Source organism: Protopterus annectens, chromosome 6.part0 (genome assembly GCF_019279795.1).
Source record: "Protopterus annectens isolate FY-2018-M chromosome 6.part0, PAN1.0, whole genome shotgun sequence".
NCBI classification, from domain to species: domain Eukaryota; kingdom Metazoa; phylum Chordata; order Ceratodontiformes; family Protopteridae; genus Protopterus; species Protopterus annectens.
In genome coordinates, this window is record NC_056737.1 from 428,959,366 (window position 1) to 428,977,553 (window position 18,188).

The 18,188-nt window shown below is 37.4% G+C and overlaps 1 protein-coding gene across 1 annotated transcript in view; it reads right to left on the reverse strand.

The window, feature by feature from the left end:
* The window catches only part of SPTBN5 (spectrin beta, non-erythrocytic 5), a 1,783,454-nt gene that overhangs the window by 891,312 nt on the left and 873,954 nt on the right, over positions 1-18,188 (reverse strand). The window contains exon 36 of the mRNA XM_044073536.1: positions 10,876-10,980. Within this exon, the coding sequence (XP_043929471.1) occupies positions 10,876-10,980 (105 nt within the window). The remainder of the gene's footprint in view (positions 1-10,875; positions 10,981-18,188) is intronic.

Below are 18,188 nucleotides of genomic sequence, written 5' to 3' on the forward strand. Positions count from 1 at the left end.
AATTTGAGGGTTGGAGCATGTCTATTTCTTTTTTTAACCTGGTAGACGGATTTCTCTTAGGAGATTTCCCTTTTCAGCAACAATCCAACAACAGAAAAACATTCATCAAAGCATAAAAAAAATATATAGTGATAGCAATGCAGTACATTTCAAGACAGCACAGCAAAATCAACAAAATTACATGACATCAAAGTACAGATTTATATAAGTTATAATAGAAAGGACTTTAGTAAGAGTTAATTACCATGATTAAAGATGTAAGAAGGGAGAAAAGTACGGGGTAATAGCAAGCGTAAGAGTAATAAAAAATAAAGAGTGCTATATGACAAAACCAGAGCTATTTAGTATGGTTTTTTATATATATATATATATATATATATATATATATGTATGTATATATATATATATATATATATATATATATATATATATATATATATATAGATATAGATATATATATATATGTATATATATATATATATATATATATATATATATATATATATATGTATGTACAGGTAGTTAAAGGATTGTGATGAATGCTTGTATGCTTTTAGAGTAGCTGTGAATATCTTTACGGAATTAGAGGTTCTGACTATGTAATGGATACAGTTTCAAGTTGCTGGGTCAGAAACAGAAAATGCTTTAGTACAATAGCAAAGCTTTTATTGAAGGTTCCTAAAATATATAGAGATTTACTTTCAGTTATGACAAAGATTGGGTAAGACTGGGGCAATAACTGGTACGCAAGTGTTTATAAATAACAGCTCATTAAACATGCACAATCAGACGTAGGTACAAGATTTGGTTTGGAAATCAAGGTTCATAGGTATGTACTACTCTAGCTACACTTGTGGGCCATTTTAAACCTAAACAAGTTCTCCAAAGGTGAGAATCAAACCCTTTATCTGTGAGGTAAACACCTTAGCCATTATGTCAATCCCAACCCTTTTTTATAAGCCTAGTGAATAACCAGAGGTCACAATCAAACATTTTCACTGTATCTGAGAGGTAAAGATCTTACCCATTATACCAGCAGTGCCTCCTTAAGGGCTGAACATCTCCAAATTAACTAAGTACAAGACTGCAAATTTTATTGTGAAACTTTTGGAGCCAAACGATACTGGTGGTGGAAGTCTGGCTAGTAAACCTGGACAATAACCACTGACCAGTAAAAGAATAGCTTTGGCAATGAACAGCTTAAAACATAATTTCAAGCAATAGTAAGCAATCATTTCAAGGCATGCACTGCTCTGTAAATAACACAGATTATGAAATGTGTGGTCCTTCATTTTAACTGCCTGTCTAGACCTTGAAATTTAAAGCAGATTTATTTGTTGTAAGGGGACTTAATTTTAGCAATAAACCATCCTGGCACGATGTTTGCTACACAGGCCCATACAGCTTTGTTTGCATTTGGTTAATATAGATTATTCTAGTGGTGTAATGAACCTGCTATCTAAATGGACAAAACCACACTGATGTTCATCAAATCTCAATTAATTTAGAACCTATCAACTAACAGCTCTCCAAAAAAAAATGCATTTGTCTGAAAGAGACACGTGTAACAAATGTCCATCAAGGGTCCACCCTAAACCCTATTTAAGCATAACCTTGACCAACTATGAAAAAACTAACATATCCCCACACACACACATACACACACACAACATTATCTTTAGAAACTTCCTAACAAACATATCCTCTCCTAATAAATACCCATGATACATAGGGACACATCTGGGTTGGATTGCATGGCTAGGCTTATAAAGGCCCTGGTGGTTGTTAGCCTAGTATATATCTATGACCCTATTAAGTGCTCTATAAACATTTCAATACTTCACCTGAGCACGTCTTCAGTAAGCTTATTAAGAGTGATGGTAATAAATAATTCTCATATTGTTTTTGAAATAGTGCTGAGGCATTTAACAGCTGTCTGCTTCCTTTTGTCACTTGATCCTTCTTTGACTTTAGTTATGGCACCTGGCAACATTATTATGCCACACTGCTAGCCTGTCTTATTGGTTCACAAATTAACTACATTTGTTTTTCAAGAGAAATGCTTCATTTAGTGCAGTGTTTTTGGAGATAGAAAACACAATAAGGTAGTCACATTGCTATGCTACTTAAGTGACGGTGCATATAGCAAACTGTCTGCCTGTATACAAGGGGAACCATTTTGACATATTAGTCTCATTCGCAGGCCTCATGCATTCTTTGCATTGGTGCCCAGTGCCTTCTTTGAATGTGGCACCAGGATAAGGAGTCAAAAAATAAAACCCAAAAAGAAAAAAGATCCATTCTCTGATCTAGTGAGGCAGGTCATTCTTCTCAATACACACTCCTTTCCTTGAGTAGCTGAAAAAGAACAAAAAAACAAAAAAGCTATGTGCCCTGCACTATATTTATATGAGTCCCATGAACATTGTCGAATGGTACTTTGTTCGACATCTGTTTAATCGACCCAGTTTGGCTGACTGAACAGATAGTAGACATGCATGAGAGATTGACAATCCCTAGGTAGGGAAGTATACCCTTTTCCACTGTATTGTGTGATCCCAGAGTTAGAATATATAATTAGCACGGGGTGTGGGGGTTTAAGGGTGCTTGTCCCCTGTAAAAAAAACAGTGTTTTTTTTTTTTTTTTTTTTTTTTGCATGCACAGAGAATTAATTCTTGGTTCATGCATTGTAGCATTGTATTGTATAATGTCAGCCAGTTTGGATCATCATTATGTATGCATGTCGACAAAAGTAGTAGTCAATGGATTTCAACAGATCCATACATATATATATATATATATATATATATATATATATATATAGATATAGATATATATATATATATATATATATATATATATATATATATATATATATATATATATATATATATATATATTTATATGTGTGTGTGTGTGTGTGTGTGTCTGTGTGTGTGTATATATAAAATACAAACAACAAAAAGATGTTATATAAAATACAAACAACAAAAAGATGAATCCAGCACTAGTATAAGTATTTTATTTATTTATTTATTGCATTTGTTTACCAGGAAGGTCCACTCGGCCAAAATGAGCCCATTTTCAGTGAAGGCCCCAGGAGATAAGCTCCACAATAAAATGAACAAAAACACAGTATGAAAATCAAGTGTGAAAATATCCACAATAAAATGAACAATAATATAATGAAGGCATAGCATAGTAAATACTTAATGTTTACACTACACACCAAAATGTCATACTATACAGAATACCTAACATAACATACTATACCTAACATACAATGCAGTACAAGAAATAAAATAAGAGGGATGCAATTAAGAGCTGAGAGCCAGTGTACAGTATCACTGTAATAATGAGGATGTGGGGGATTGAACAAGAAAATATCATGATGATTTAACCATAAGTAGGAGGGGAGTATAACAGGCAGTACCAGCAGTCTGTTTAAGTAGGATGTAAAAGATAGGTACTTTTCCGTTAAATCCCTACCACGTCTTCGCACTGCTGTGTTTCGGCTGCATGTTATCATTTATGCAGGACTGACATGTGATGTGAAAGTAATCATTTTCATCACGTAAGGTTAAGTTTTCATTTTTATTGGATTCTACAGTTTTGAGATAGTAAAAGAGTAGAGCAGCTGGCCAGCTGACAGGTGTGTTTTTTTTTTAACATTCAAGCGTAATTGGTTTTCGGATTGGTTCATAGGTAGGTACTAGGCTATTGGCCCTGGGGCCTATACAAGCCCAGCCAAAAAGGTACTCTGGCTTTTGTCACCCAAGAAAATTATTTTCCTGTGCCACTGTCGAGCAGAGCCACAGAGATGATCCCCGGGGTGAATTTCCTATTACCCATCCAATCATCAAGATTTTTCTTGAAGAGTGATAAGGAGGAGCTTTGTTTGATATAGATAGGTAGTTTATTCCAGAGTATGGGAAGTCTCTGGGACAGGTATCTATCCCTCTGGCATGTTCTGTTTATTGTGGTGACAAGGTTTAGGTCCCTAGAGCGTGTAGCTCGGAGGAATTGAGATTTCTTTAAGTGGAGCATGTCCAACAGCTCTGGGTTTGACATAGCTTTGTATGTTAGGCAGAGATCACCTCTGAGCAGGCGATATGCGATGGATTAAAGCTGGAGTTTTTTGAGACGGTCTGCGTAGGGCATCTGTTTGAGGCCAGTAATCCTCTTTGTGAGGTATTTCTGCGGCCTTTCCAGTTGTTGTAGATGTCTTGTGAGGTACATACCAAAAGGGGCGTTGTACTCTATAATGGGTCTAATGAGTGATGAGTAGAGGGGAACAATGACCTCTTTTTTTCTGGATGAGAAACCTTTTGTGATGAGATGTGCCATGTAGAAGATTTCCTGACTACTGTGGCGATGTGATTATCAAAGGAGAGACTACTGTCCACCTGTGTCCCAAGGTCTCTTATCACACTTTCAGTGTTAAGTATACTACCACCTATGTTGTAGTTCATGGGTACAGAGTTTTTACCAAAGGGAATGGCAATGCACTTTTTAGCACTGAGCTTCAGGCCATGGCTTTGACACCAGGCATCTGTCTCAGTGAGGCCCTTTTGTAGGATGTCCACATTGTTAGGAGTTTCGATTATGGCTCCTAGTTTGCAGTCATCTGTGAACTTCGTTAGCCAAAGACCTTCTGTGTTAGCCTGTACTTCAGAGAAGTAGATACCAAAAAGGAGAGGACCCAGGACTGAACCCTGTGGTACTCCACTTGTCACTGGTCTGAAGTCGGATTTGGAGTCTGCTACTTTCACAGTGTGGGTTCTGTCAGTGAGCCAGTTGGCAACCCATCTTGTGACATAGGGATTTATACCTAGTTTAGTGAATTTATCTATAATTCCAGAGTGGGGGATGGTGTCGAACGCCTTGGCAAGATCTAGATAGGCTGTGTGAACCACCTTACCCATGTCTACGGCTTTGGTGACTGCTTCAAAGAAGTCTACCAGGTTTAGGAGACATGATCTGCCTTTTACAAACCCAAACTGGGTGGGATCCAGAGTTTGGAGATTACCAATGTCTTTGTTTATAAATTCCATGATGATACATTCCATGGCCTTGCAGACCAGGCTCGTCAGGCTAATGGGGCACTAGTTCCCGGGGATCGTGGTGGCTCCCCCCTTGTGGAGTGGGATAACCGTTGCTGTGCAGCATTCAGCAGGCACAAAACCTGAGGTAAGGCTATGACTGAATATGTTACTTAGGTGGGGTGCCAGTTCGTTCTGTAGTTCATGTAGAATGCAGCCTGGGATGTTGTCTGGTCCCATGGATGCTGTGTTCTTGGCTTTGGAGAGTGTGGTTTTTACCTGTGCAGCCGTGATTACAGGAACTTTGCATTCTTCCGGTATAGAGATGGGCTCTTTAGGTGGTGAGAGGGGGGGTAAAGTTAGCACTGAATCTATCTGCCAGGATGGAGAGGTCTATTTGGATGGTAAACTAAGTAGAGAGAACAGGGCAGGGCAACTAAATGGTTTGTAAATAAGTTTGTGTGCAGTGGTTAATTGTAATATGTAAGTAATGTGGAAGCTCTAGCCAGTTTAGATGGCGTAATAAGGAACAATGGCAGGATGAGAATTTGGAGTTGGTTAGAAATTTTGCAATTTTATTATAGCAGGTGTCTAGTTTGGAGTTAAGAAAGAACTGGATATTGGTAAGGAGGGGGCTCCATACAGAAGAGAAGGTAGCAGAAAAGAAGAAGCTACGGATAGCTTGGAGGAGTGGTTTAGGAAGTAGGTTTGCTGATAAAAGATATCCAACTTTTGATGAGGTTTTTTTGATATTGCTGTGAATATGCAGGTCAAATGTCAGATTTTCATCAGCGATGACACCTAATAGTTTTGTATTCAAAACTACTTCAACGATGTTGTTGTTTTGAGAATGAATACTGAATTCATTTTTATTTAGGGTGGAGGGGGGTTTTAGGGGTAAATAGCATGAGCTTACTTTTGTTGGGGTTTAGACAAGATGGTTATTAGTCATCCAGGTTTTGGTAAATACGAAGGCATTTTCAGTGAGTTGTTGAAGTTAAGGTATTGACTTGGTAGTGCAGATGATGGTTGAATCATCTGTGTACTGGATAATGGAACCTTGATTGAGAGAGGTGTAAAAGTTGTTTATGAATATACTAAACAGAAGGGGCCAAGTATGGATCCTGGGGGTACTCTGGTAGTTGTGTTAAGAAATGGTTAGCAAACCAGTCTAAAGTGGATGATGATCTTTAAATTAGATAGTTTGGTGAGAAGAAGAGAGTGGGAGACCATATCAAAGGCCTTTGAAGGGTCTAACAAGAGTGATGAAACAATATTACCCGTGGCCTGAACCCGGTTAACTGTATCCATAAAGGATATTAGAGCTATAGTAGTACTATGAAAGGCCTAAAACCATGCGGAGTAGGAGAAAGGATTTCATTTTGAAGTAGATAGTTAAGAAGCTGAGTGTGAATGTATTTTTCTAATATTTTAAAGACAGGTGAAAGGATAACAATGGGACGGAAGGTGGAAACATCAGAATTGTTTCCACCTTTATGGAGAGCGAGAATATAAGCCTTTTTCCAGATTGTAGGTAGGTGGGACTCTTGAATAGATCTGTTAATAAGTATGCTGATGGGATAAGCAATAGAGTTAGCTGCTATTTGTAGGAATTCAGGAGGTAAGTTGTCCGGTGGTGACACCATGGTGCAATATCTCTAAAGTCTGTTGTAGTGTAGCACAATGCAAAAAGAGTCCATCCCCATAATAAATAGCCTCAAAATGCTAACTGTTATCAAACAGAAAAGTAGCCAGAAACTTCCTTTTAAACTTCCCAGAAAATGTAAATGGTCTTCAGAGTACTTACTCTTATCAAGCAGTTAATTCAGCATAAAATAATGAATCCAGAAGTTTCCTTTTAAATTTCCAATAAATGTAAATGATCTTCAGAATACTGGCTGTTTTCAGTTAATTCAGCATGAAATTATATATCCAGAAGCTTCCTTTTAAACTTCTCAGTTTTAATCTCACCAGTGCACAAAATACATTAAAATGATATCCTTATACCAAATGGTTACATTTTAAACCAGCAGACATCAAACAAACTTCAAAAGGGCACTATTCAGTGCTGCAGAACAGAGAAATAAAACAGCAGACCGGTTTCACCACACTGGCGTCATCAGTGCATTATGCATCGTTGCATTATGCTGCACTACAATGGACTTTAGAGATATTTATACTAGTGATGGATACATCTTTTTGTTGTTTCTGTTGTACTTTGAATCCTTGCACAGTAGCGGGTACATGCACCACTTAAGAGTTGTGCTTTATATATATATATGTATATATATATATATATATATATATATATATATATATATATATATATATATATATATATATATATATAAATTCACTTCATAATCTCAAAATACTGAAATATCGAATTTCAGTATCTTGAGACCATGAAGTCGAAAATCCAAATAAGTGAAACCACAAAACCGTGAAACCCAAACTCCCAAAACCACAAAACCACAAAACTCAAACTCCCAAAACCACAAAACCACGAAAAGGCACAGCACACACTACACAGCACATACAAACACAAACACACACACATCCCAACACTGTACAAAAAGCAATACAACACACACGCACACAACTAAACAAACACATACACCCACCCTTACTACATGCAGCAGGGCAAGCCCCTGCACCCCCTACTTAATATATACTAACTCCGAGGTTGCACTACACTCTATAACACAAACAACCTAGCACCACACATTCCACACCCACCCACACAAACACACATCACAGACATACAAACACCACCACTCCCAACACTAACACACTCATACTCTGACCTACCTACCCTAACCCATATATAAAACATCCCAACAGACTCACAAACACACCCTCCCTCCCCAAAACCCCAAAATAAACAATGTTCACCTAACACGCTATCCATACCACTGGTTCGACATTGATGGATTTGATATTTCCGGATTCGCGATTTCCGTCCATTTGACTTTATAGGCTCGAGATTCTGAAGTTTGATATTTCAGGATTTCAAGCTTATTAAGTGTTTTCATGTGTGTGTATATATATATATATATATATATATATATATATATATATATATTTTTTTTTTTTTTTTTTGTTAACCGGGAAAGTCCACTGCGCCAAGAAAGAGCCCATTTTCAGTGGAGACCCAGGGAGAAAAGCTCTACAACAATTACATACAAAAGTAAAATGTTAATACATAGAACAAAGTATTTCGAGCAGTACATTCACATTTAAAGAAAATAATAACAACAGTAATAATGTTTAAAATCAGTTATAAATATAGAAGTAAAAGGGAGATTATTCCATAACCTGGAGACAGTATAAGAATACAACGTTTGGCTGGCTGAGAGCTTGGGTTTCTCGACAGACAGTAGCATTTTGTTTTCAGACCTGAGGTGGCGATTAGGCTGGTACATGGTGAGTATGGAGGAGAGGGAAGGGCAGGTTTCTGGTTGGTAGAATATCTTGTGGGCTGTACATTGTAGATAAATGAGATGGTGAGGGGATGCTAGCCAGGTTAGTTGACGCAGAGAGGAGCAGTGATATACAAGTGTGTGTGTGTGTGTGTGTGTGTGTGTGTGTGTGTGTGTGTGTGTGTGTGTGTGTGTGTGTGTGTGTGTGTTTTACATATATATATATATATATATATATATATATATATATATATAGAGAGAGAGAGAGAGAGATCTATATATACATAATTTAAAATTTAAAAACAGCTTTTTATGTCACACAAAGAGTGCTAAAATGTTGCTTCAGTTCATACAATGACAGCATTAATGAATGGTGGTAATGCACCGAAGACCCAATTGTGTTCCCCTAACACTTCACAGCTGGCATGGCTACCTCCTTTTCCCCACCCTCTCCACACTTCTTTTTCTTACTAGTGGCGAGATCAACACTAATCACTTTCTTTCAGAGCTAGTTTGTAGAAGGTTGTGGTTACTTACCAAAACCATGACTTTGGTGAAACAAGTATTGGAACAGTCAGCATTGTAGATCATCATGCTGGCATTAGTTATTAATCTAAAGGTAAACTATCTATATCTTTCACCTCCTCATAATTTTATTTTAATGTTATTCTTCATTTCTTAAGGAGAACATATAATGATACAAAATGCTGCATCCTATGTATTGCTACACACAGAATGCTGGGTACCTGAATTCCATTGTCCATTGAAATACCACCATCTGCTGATCTGCTGTGTTGTTTGGTGGACACAATACACACTACACATTCACATCAGGGCAATTAACTTTCACAGGTTCTTTTACCTATATCATCATTTATGTTCAAATAAATGATATTTGGAAATTAAAATCCATCTACAAGAACTACATCTGAAAAACAGCAGCAGTGTTTGCTAGTGTATTTTAACATTTTTATTAGTATTTGTCAAGCTTTCAGTGGATGTATGTAAGTGATTTGAATAGAATATACTTTGTTATTACAAAACTTTAATGAAACGATCCCCATGCAAAAAGGCATCAAAACATGCTTCTGCAATAGCAAAAATATCAGCTTAGACTTCAAAGTACAGCAACCTGGTTTTACTCTCAACACATGCCTCTGTGCATTGCTGTAATGTTGACATGGCACCTTGAATATGACTGTAACAGTCACTAAATTTGTCAGTTTTTTAAATCAGGAACTAACTGCATCATGTATGGGGTACAATTTCAAGTACTGGCATTGTATTATGCTCCTCTCTTCCAATTAAACTGGACTGGTACCTTAGAGGATTTCTATATAAGTGAGAGCTTTATGATTAATTCCAGTAGTGTTCCATTTCTGCTGGTTTTGCTTCTCTGTTAGGAAACTACTGTATTAAGAAAATATCATTTCCAGCAAAAATTTAGAAATTTCTTGTCTAGCTCTGTGGCACAGAGGGATGGGGCACTTACTGTGACCCAGGTAACCGGGATTTGAATAGCTGTCTCAGCACTGGAGGAACCAAGAAGGGAAGGAGTTTAGTGAAGGGCATGGCCCACTGACCTCTCCTGAAGGAAGTGTTGCAGCATGCTTGAGGAAGTACAATTTCTGTGGTGAACACCAAAGAAACCACCTTCTGTGCTTCAGTGAAGGAGTGGGGGTCTCCTTGATGGCAATGTCACCTGTGGAATTGAGGCATGACCACTGCAGTCCCTCTATTACATGCTCAGCTTCAGCTATATCAGCTGAGTGATCATGGAAAACATAAGGGAAAACCATATTTGATGGCTAGTTGATTGATGGCCCTGATGGTCAACCCTCACCCCATCAATGGAAAATGAATGGGACAATTAATCAGGATGGGACTGATGATCAACAGACAGTAGGGGTAAAGAATGACAAAAAAGTGCAGAAATCTCAGCTGAGTATAATTTCAGAGAATGCAGGGAGCACAGCCATATATGTGAGTGTGGACATCTTTATTTCCTATAAAATTATTATTTGTCTTTTGTGAATGTTCCATGAAAGGATACTTCATTGATTTGATTTTGGTTTTGTATTATTTTCAGTGTTTTATTTTATTATAGTAAGGACAGTGTTATGCTATTCTTAGACTATGCTCTTCATAGACCTGAACAGACTGACAGACTGAGACAAACACATACATATACTCACATTGCTAAACAATCCACTTTAGAAACTGAAATCCAGATTGCCTGTGGGTCTAACACAACAATTCTAGGAGATGCCCTTTCTAAATTATATAGTTCCCAAATGCTTGGCAGCAATGTAACTAATCCACATAGCAATTAAAAAGATCCTTTATATACATCTCCAACTCAATGCAAGCCAAGGGCACACTCTCACTACTTTTTATACTGTACTCTTACCTTTTCTTCTTGAGATGCAAGTAGCTTTTCAAAGGCTTCATGCCCTTTAATTAGTCTATCTACTTCATCCACAGTTGTTCCAAGGCCACTAGTCTTTATGTATACCTGCAATAAAGAAGGAACACATTTGGTTTTCAGGTTATTATTGTTTTTATTTTATAACTGTTTAATACTTTTAAAATTGATACACAATATTTCAACAACTGGAAATAAGACATTTATGCATTTGTGGAACATAAATTGTTTTGCATACAGTAGCAGTTTTTATATGTGCATTTAAGATTCATTGCCATAGGCTGCAGCAGATTACATCTCGTTTTAATCATGCTGTGTGAAATGCTGCGCATCGTAACACGGCAGTAACACTTACAAAGCCTCTTAAAATCAAGTTAAGAATCACATTTTCACAGTTGTTGGACTTCCATCATACCTCTCAGCCTTTTAATGCAACAAAGTTCTGGAGAAGGTCAATGGTAATAGATGGGGGAAGGCCCAAAATCAGGAGCAGATTTTACATATTGCTCTTATATAAATATAGAAAGTTGATAGATTAAATAGAATAACACGTTTTACATTCAGATGCATTTTGTGAAGGATATGGAGTTAAAACTCAAATGTTTGTCATTATTTAGTAACCACAATAGTCAATGATTTGCCAGAAAACCACATTTTTCTGAGGAACAGACAAAAATATGATGCAAAAATCAGGACATTCTATGAAATTATGGAACGTTTACAGGTATGACTACAACTAGATGCAGAAAAGTATTCATAGTCTATGGCACATATATATAAAAAAATAGACTCAACAAGGCTTTTGGAAAGGTTATATTGATTCTGAAGGCATGAATTCCTCTGTAATAGCTGTTTCTGTTAAATAAATAGACTCAAATATCATGCTGTTTAAGTGCAAATGAATGAATTTTACTACAGAAGGAGTTTGAACTGAGTATAATTAACACAAGTGGTGTTGACGTTATCTGTACTATATATCACTGTCTTACTTCTTGTCATCATATAGGGGAGGATCAAACATTCAGCCCCACCCATGCGATGGGCATCACAGCCAAGTTTATACTAAAAAATATGAATTCTGCCAGGACATTCTGTTTATTCTATTAGGATTCATAGGGGTTTTAAGGCTATTTAGTCTAATGACTATGTACACCATGCCAATACATACCCACAGTCTTTACCTCCTTTCTTAAGGAGGAAGAGGCCGGTTAGTCAAGGGATAAATTTAAGAGTACCGATCCAGTCATCTATACTTTATCTGAAGGAGAATATAGAATCAGATTGTTAAACCTACAGAGGAAGCTGCAGCACCAAGAAAACATCAGCCTGGGACAGGAATGTGATATAAAAGAACTTGAGCAAGAGAGAGTACATAAATATTTGGGAATTGATGAAGGATCAACAATAAAACATAAACAAATGTGAATAAAACTTAGCAAGGAATATTTTAGAAGACTAAAATTAATACTGAAAACAGCTCTGATTTCTAGGAACAAAGTCCAAACTATAAACCAATTTGCTCTTTCTATCCTAACTTACAGTTTTGGAGTGATTGACTGGTTTCAAAAGGTGTTGGATTGGTTGAACAGGAAAACAAGAAGGATACCTCATGCTCATCAATGATTTATAAAAATCAGTGCATACCAAGACTGTATATTCCCATTCTGAAAGAGGTATATGCCTCCTCAAAACTGATTGCATGTATAGCTCTGCAATCATAGGACTGTATACATATCTGCTGACCTCACAAGATCCAAATGTAGTGAAAGTTTTAAAATATGAGGAGAATAATTCTAAGATGACTTTCCTGCTTAGTTTAGCAGAAGCATATCAATGTCAAGCAGAAATGGAAATCAAACAAGAAGTAGATAAAAATCAGGCAGCAAATGAATGTGCCAAAAAACAAAAGAAAGAATATAAGTTGAAGGATCAGATGAGAAAGCAAGGAATGTGGAAAATCCATAAACATAGTTGCAAGTATAGAAAACGTCATGTTGATCAGGATAGAATGCAGGAATGGTTAAGAACAGGTGTATTTAAACCAGAAGATGACAGGTTAATATTTGTGATACAAGATAGTGGACTACGTACACATTGGTTTACAAATTCCATTGAACGTGTGGGAGAAACAGACAAATATAGGTTTTATAAAACAGAATTAGAAACAATTACACATCTTGTTGCTGGTTGTGATATATTAATGTCAGAAGGACTGCATACTGAAAGGCATAATAATGTGGTAAGACTGTTGCATCGGGGATTGTGCAAACATTTACATATTGAAGTAGATGAAAATTATATTATATAAATATTAGAAACATGAGCCACAGAGCATTATAGAAAACGATGAAGTTTATATCACCCATTACCAACAGTACAAAAAATAGAAGCAAGAAACCAGATATAGTAGTCCATGAAAAGAAGACAAAAGTAGCATTGATCATGGAAATTGCTACACCCAGTGACTACAATGTCCTACATACAGAGAGACACAAAGTCATAAAATACCAGGATTTGCAGGAAGAAATGAGGGTAATGTGGAAGAAGGATACCCAGACACTTCCAATAGTGGTAGGAGCAATGGGTTTTATAAAAAATAAATTACAATCATACTTAGATATATTACCAGTGCACGTAACTCTGTATGAATTGCAGAAGGAATCAGTACTGGGCTCATTGCATGTGCTGCAAAGAGCACTCCTGGCTAACATCAAAGATTGAAACAACACTAATTTAGTGAACTTTAATCATACTTTGACTTAAGAATGAGGTCCATTCTTGTCATGGTATTGGATACCCAGAAGATTTGGAGAAATTAAAAAAGGAAGTCTATTTCAGGGAAGGGGGGAGTTGCTGACTGATGAATCTGTCACTCCATCATGTCCTGTTTGTCTGCTGATGTCTCTGTTTTTTTATTAACTGAGCTGTTTGCCTTACTGAGATATAGGAGGTCAAGGTGTACCATATGTCTGATGGCATGGTAAGCAAGGTACAGACCACTCTTCAGGAGTTTAGCAGAGACAAAGTACAGTGACAGGGGGATCAGTCTCTGCTGAAAATAAAGCTCTTAAGACATCATTTTTTGGCAACCTCTAGGACTTTTGATTTTGTTGAAATGTTGTGTGAAATAAATACTGAACGGAGTGATATACTCTGTAATGGGCCTGATCAGTGCTGAATATGGATCTGACTTGTTTACTGATTCTGCACAACACACTTTCATGCACAATAATGAGACTGTTGAACAGTGAGATAAGAACTAGTATTAGAACTGAAAAACTCGCACAGGGTTAGAAGAAAAAATTCAAAGCCTGACCTACTGACTACTGAAGCTGATGGCAATGGCTAAGAAAGCTTACAAGAACACCATTGGTGGAGTTCCAGTGCAGATTGAGCTACTTTGTCTATGGACAGTTTTGATTACTTCATCTATGGACAGTATTGATTATTTCATATATGGACAGTATTGCTTGACTCTGAAGTCAATAGACCTAAGAAGGATAAAGATTCCATGAAGAGGTCAAAACAATTATCTCCTACGTTGGCCAACTCCAATCCTGTCACTATACTCGGTAGCCAACAGACTGCTAAGAGGTGACCTGTGTTTAGCATATAAAGCATCTAACGACCCAGTACTGATGGATTTACTGCACATCAGCAGATTAAATGGCATCAGTAATACTCAGTCTAGGGAACTAAACCTCTTATTTAACATCAACAGAATGGTTTAAAAGAACAGGTATGCCTTCCAGAGGATACTGCTGCTTTGGAATAGACTCCCCAGCCACATAAAACAAAGTTTTTCACTGACCATATTCAAGCTCAACTCAGATCTATGGATAGGAAACAGAAAATTTACAGTGGGACTGCCCCCTGAATTACTAATGGACAAAGGCAGCTCCTAAATGCTTTATCTCTTGAATGGTTCCCACAAATTATTTATGGTATGATCCCAGTTATTCCCATTAGGGGTAATATATAATTATTGACCAAGGGATGGGTAAGGCCAATCTACACCAAATGGGATAGGTTAATTTGAGCACCAAAAGGGAAACTGGATAGGCTTAAAATGGTCTGCAAGGTCAGCTAGCATAGTACTTAACTATGAACTTAAGTAACATTTTTACTTGGGTGATTTGTTAAACATGCTTAAGCTGGAAATGGGGAAATAATATCACGTATGACCAGTACTTGTTGTCAATGAAAGTGAAACTTTTTACCCCCAGTATACAGTAACTGTACATGTACACATTAATCTGTCTATGCTAAGTCTGTGTTTTGCAAGAAGGAGGTTTCAAGTGTTCTCTGGTATCCATGCAAGTTGCTTCACAGTCTGTAACACAAGTGATAATACTCCTTCTCACTCCTTCTTAATTTTTATATTTCTTCCCATCACTGTAATTTGCCTGCCAGGTTCTGTTGCCTAATAATCATGAAATACCTCCCTTTGTGCCAAACAACCCTATCAAATTTCCACCTCACTTTAAGGAAGGATAAACAATGGAAGCCAGCGGTGTAGGAAGCCGCCGGTGTATGCTTTCTAGGGAGTAAAGGGATTTTTTTCTTTTTGTTATCTATAATTCCAGAGTCGGGCTGCAGGCGGGCATTAACCTTATATACAGTCGCACACTCTGGATCTATGATCCTTGCCCTATCACCCCGTGTCAAATATAAAAGTGTAGTTCTACCCTTGCAGTCAGTCATCTCAAATAACAGGCTACTTTGGCAAATAAAAATATGCTTAGGTGTGTCGACACTTGATTTGGAAAAATCATAGATTTGCAAGGATAAAGTATCCCCACCTTAGAACTCCTTCAATATTTTCAGCCTTTGTCATATTATTTCACATTTCCAAGCAACAAATTTAAAGTATCTTACTTCTGACCATTTTTCCTGCCTTGACAGATCTCTTCTCATCATTGAAATTTACTATGCATACTAGACCTGTTTCATACCTTTATGTCAATTACAAAAACATATCATTCCTTCAAGTATCTCTCCAATTTTACCCTAAAAGATGTTAAAGAAGATTGATCCCAGTCCTAAACCTTGTGGTACTCTTATAGTACCACTCTCTCTTTAAGATGACCCTCATTTGTTATGGTTCAGTTGTGTTAACCAATCTGTTAACCAGATAATCATTCTGCGTTGCATCATTTGAGAGGGCACCTTATTCATTAAACTATTTTGGTGTAAATGTGTAAGATGTTTTGTTGATGTTTAAATAGGCCAAATCCACAGCAATCCCCTGGTCTACTATGTTGGCAAACAAGTCAAAGAAATGTATTCATGGTTTTGTGGCATAGTCTTTCCACTGCCTGTCTGTCTGTGTGACATTTGGTCCCATATAATTTTGGCCTTTTGAAAAACAATAATGTATTCTAGAAATCAAGATATAGGCCAGATTCATTAAAGCCTAGACTAAGTGTATACAAAGTATACACGATCTGTGTTCATGGACATTCCTAGCACAGTTTTTCTGCTTTCTAGTCACTCAGAACGATAACACTAAGTGTACATGTAATCTGCACTTTGTGGTAACCTTTGTGAATACCCCCCTGGTAGTTAAGGCAGCAAGAAAACCAGTAAAAAAACTAAAACAATGAGGAAGAAGGTATGAGATATGTGTGTGTTCTGTTCACTCAGAATGGTGCATACTTACTGCAGGGGTTAATGAATCCCAGGGATAATTTATTTAAAAAATGAGGTCAAACTAATAAGCCTGCAGTTCAGGTTTCATGTAATCATCTCATAATTCGCAAATAAGGATAAGCCATGGACTTACTGTTTCACATTGTAATACCCAAGTTTAACTTGCTGAGGAATCATGTCACAGAGTTAAACTGCCTGGGATCCAATTCACCAAAGAAACTCAAAAGTAAATGCTTTTTACACCTCCCATGTGTTAGGCAAGCTACCCACACCACCCAAATTTATATATACCAGCTCTATGTCCACACAACCATGAAGGAGGAAGAAATTTACTAAAATGAAGGAGTGACCACTGGACCCTACTTAGATGCTACACTGATAGTGGTTCCCTATGAAAAATAGTAATTAACAAGTACAGCACTGGGGAGCTATATCTCAGAGAATGGAATGTAGGGAGCTGGGGTTTGAGAAGGTAGGGCAGCTGGGGTTTGGGTATGTAGGGGAGCTGGAGTTTGGGAATGTAGGGCAGCTGTGGTTTGGGAATGCAGGGGAGCTGGGGTTTGGGAATGCAGGGGAGCTGGGGTTTGGGAATGTAGGGCAGTTGTGGTTTGGGAATGTAGGGGAGCTGGGGTTTGGGAATGCAGGGGAGCTGGGGTTTCAGAATGTTGAAGAGCTGGGGTTTGGGAATGTAGGGCAGCTGGGGTTTGGGAATGTAGGTGAGCTGAGGTTTAGGAATGTAGAGGAGATGGGGTTTGGGAATGTGGGGCAGCTGGGGTTTGGGAATGTAGTGGAGCTGGGTTTGGGAATGTTGGGCAGTTGTGGTTTGGGAATGTAGGGGAGCTGGGGTTTGGGAATGTAGGGAGCTGGGGTTCGGGAATGTAAGAAAGCTGGGGTTGCTAGATCCCTGAAATTCTGTTGGAAGTCATTCTTATCAGTCCCCATGGTTTTATCAAATCTTTACTTTAAGAATTCTTCTAAAACTGTTTTATGAACGGCTAGTTATAAATCGTATTGCTAAATGTGTTATGCATATGATTTAGACTCTGCTTTGGTAAACAAAATATAACCGTATTTATTCAGCATCAGTGCATTTCTCTACCACAATGTGCTTCTCATTTTCCTTCTCTTCATTTCTACAGTTCTTTTTCTGTCCTTATATAATGCATTGTCAGAATATGCAAACTCATTTTTCTTGCACCTTAAAATGTTCTGGAGACTTAAATAAAGTTAAAAGTATATGAGATGTTCATTACAATATAAATATGATGTCAACAAATTAAATTATGCAATGCTATAATTGTGAAAGCTGACAGTCTATTATTTTAACCTTTCATCTGAGGTGCAGCAACTGTGGAGGTAATGTATGGAGAAAGCCCCCATAATTGGGGCATAAGGGGAAACAACCCCATGTAATAAACAAGTGTTTTCGAAGGCCCATTTTTAAATTTGCTGCTGTTCATAATTCTCCGGTTTACAATGTCAGTACAGAGATTTTTCTAAATGTCAGAACTAGTGGTTCTCACTTACATTAATGCTTTATGCAACCCTGCTGGCTGATTTTAGCATCTGTTGCTCGAGGGGAGTCTTTCCGTGTAAATTCAGACAGATATACTCTGCTGCACTAAAGGCGTGTGGTTAAAGGTATC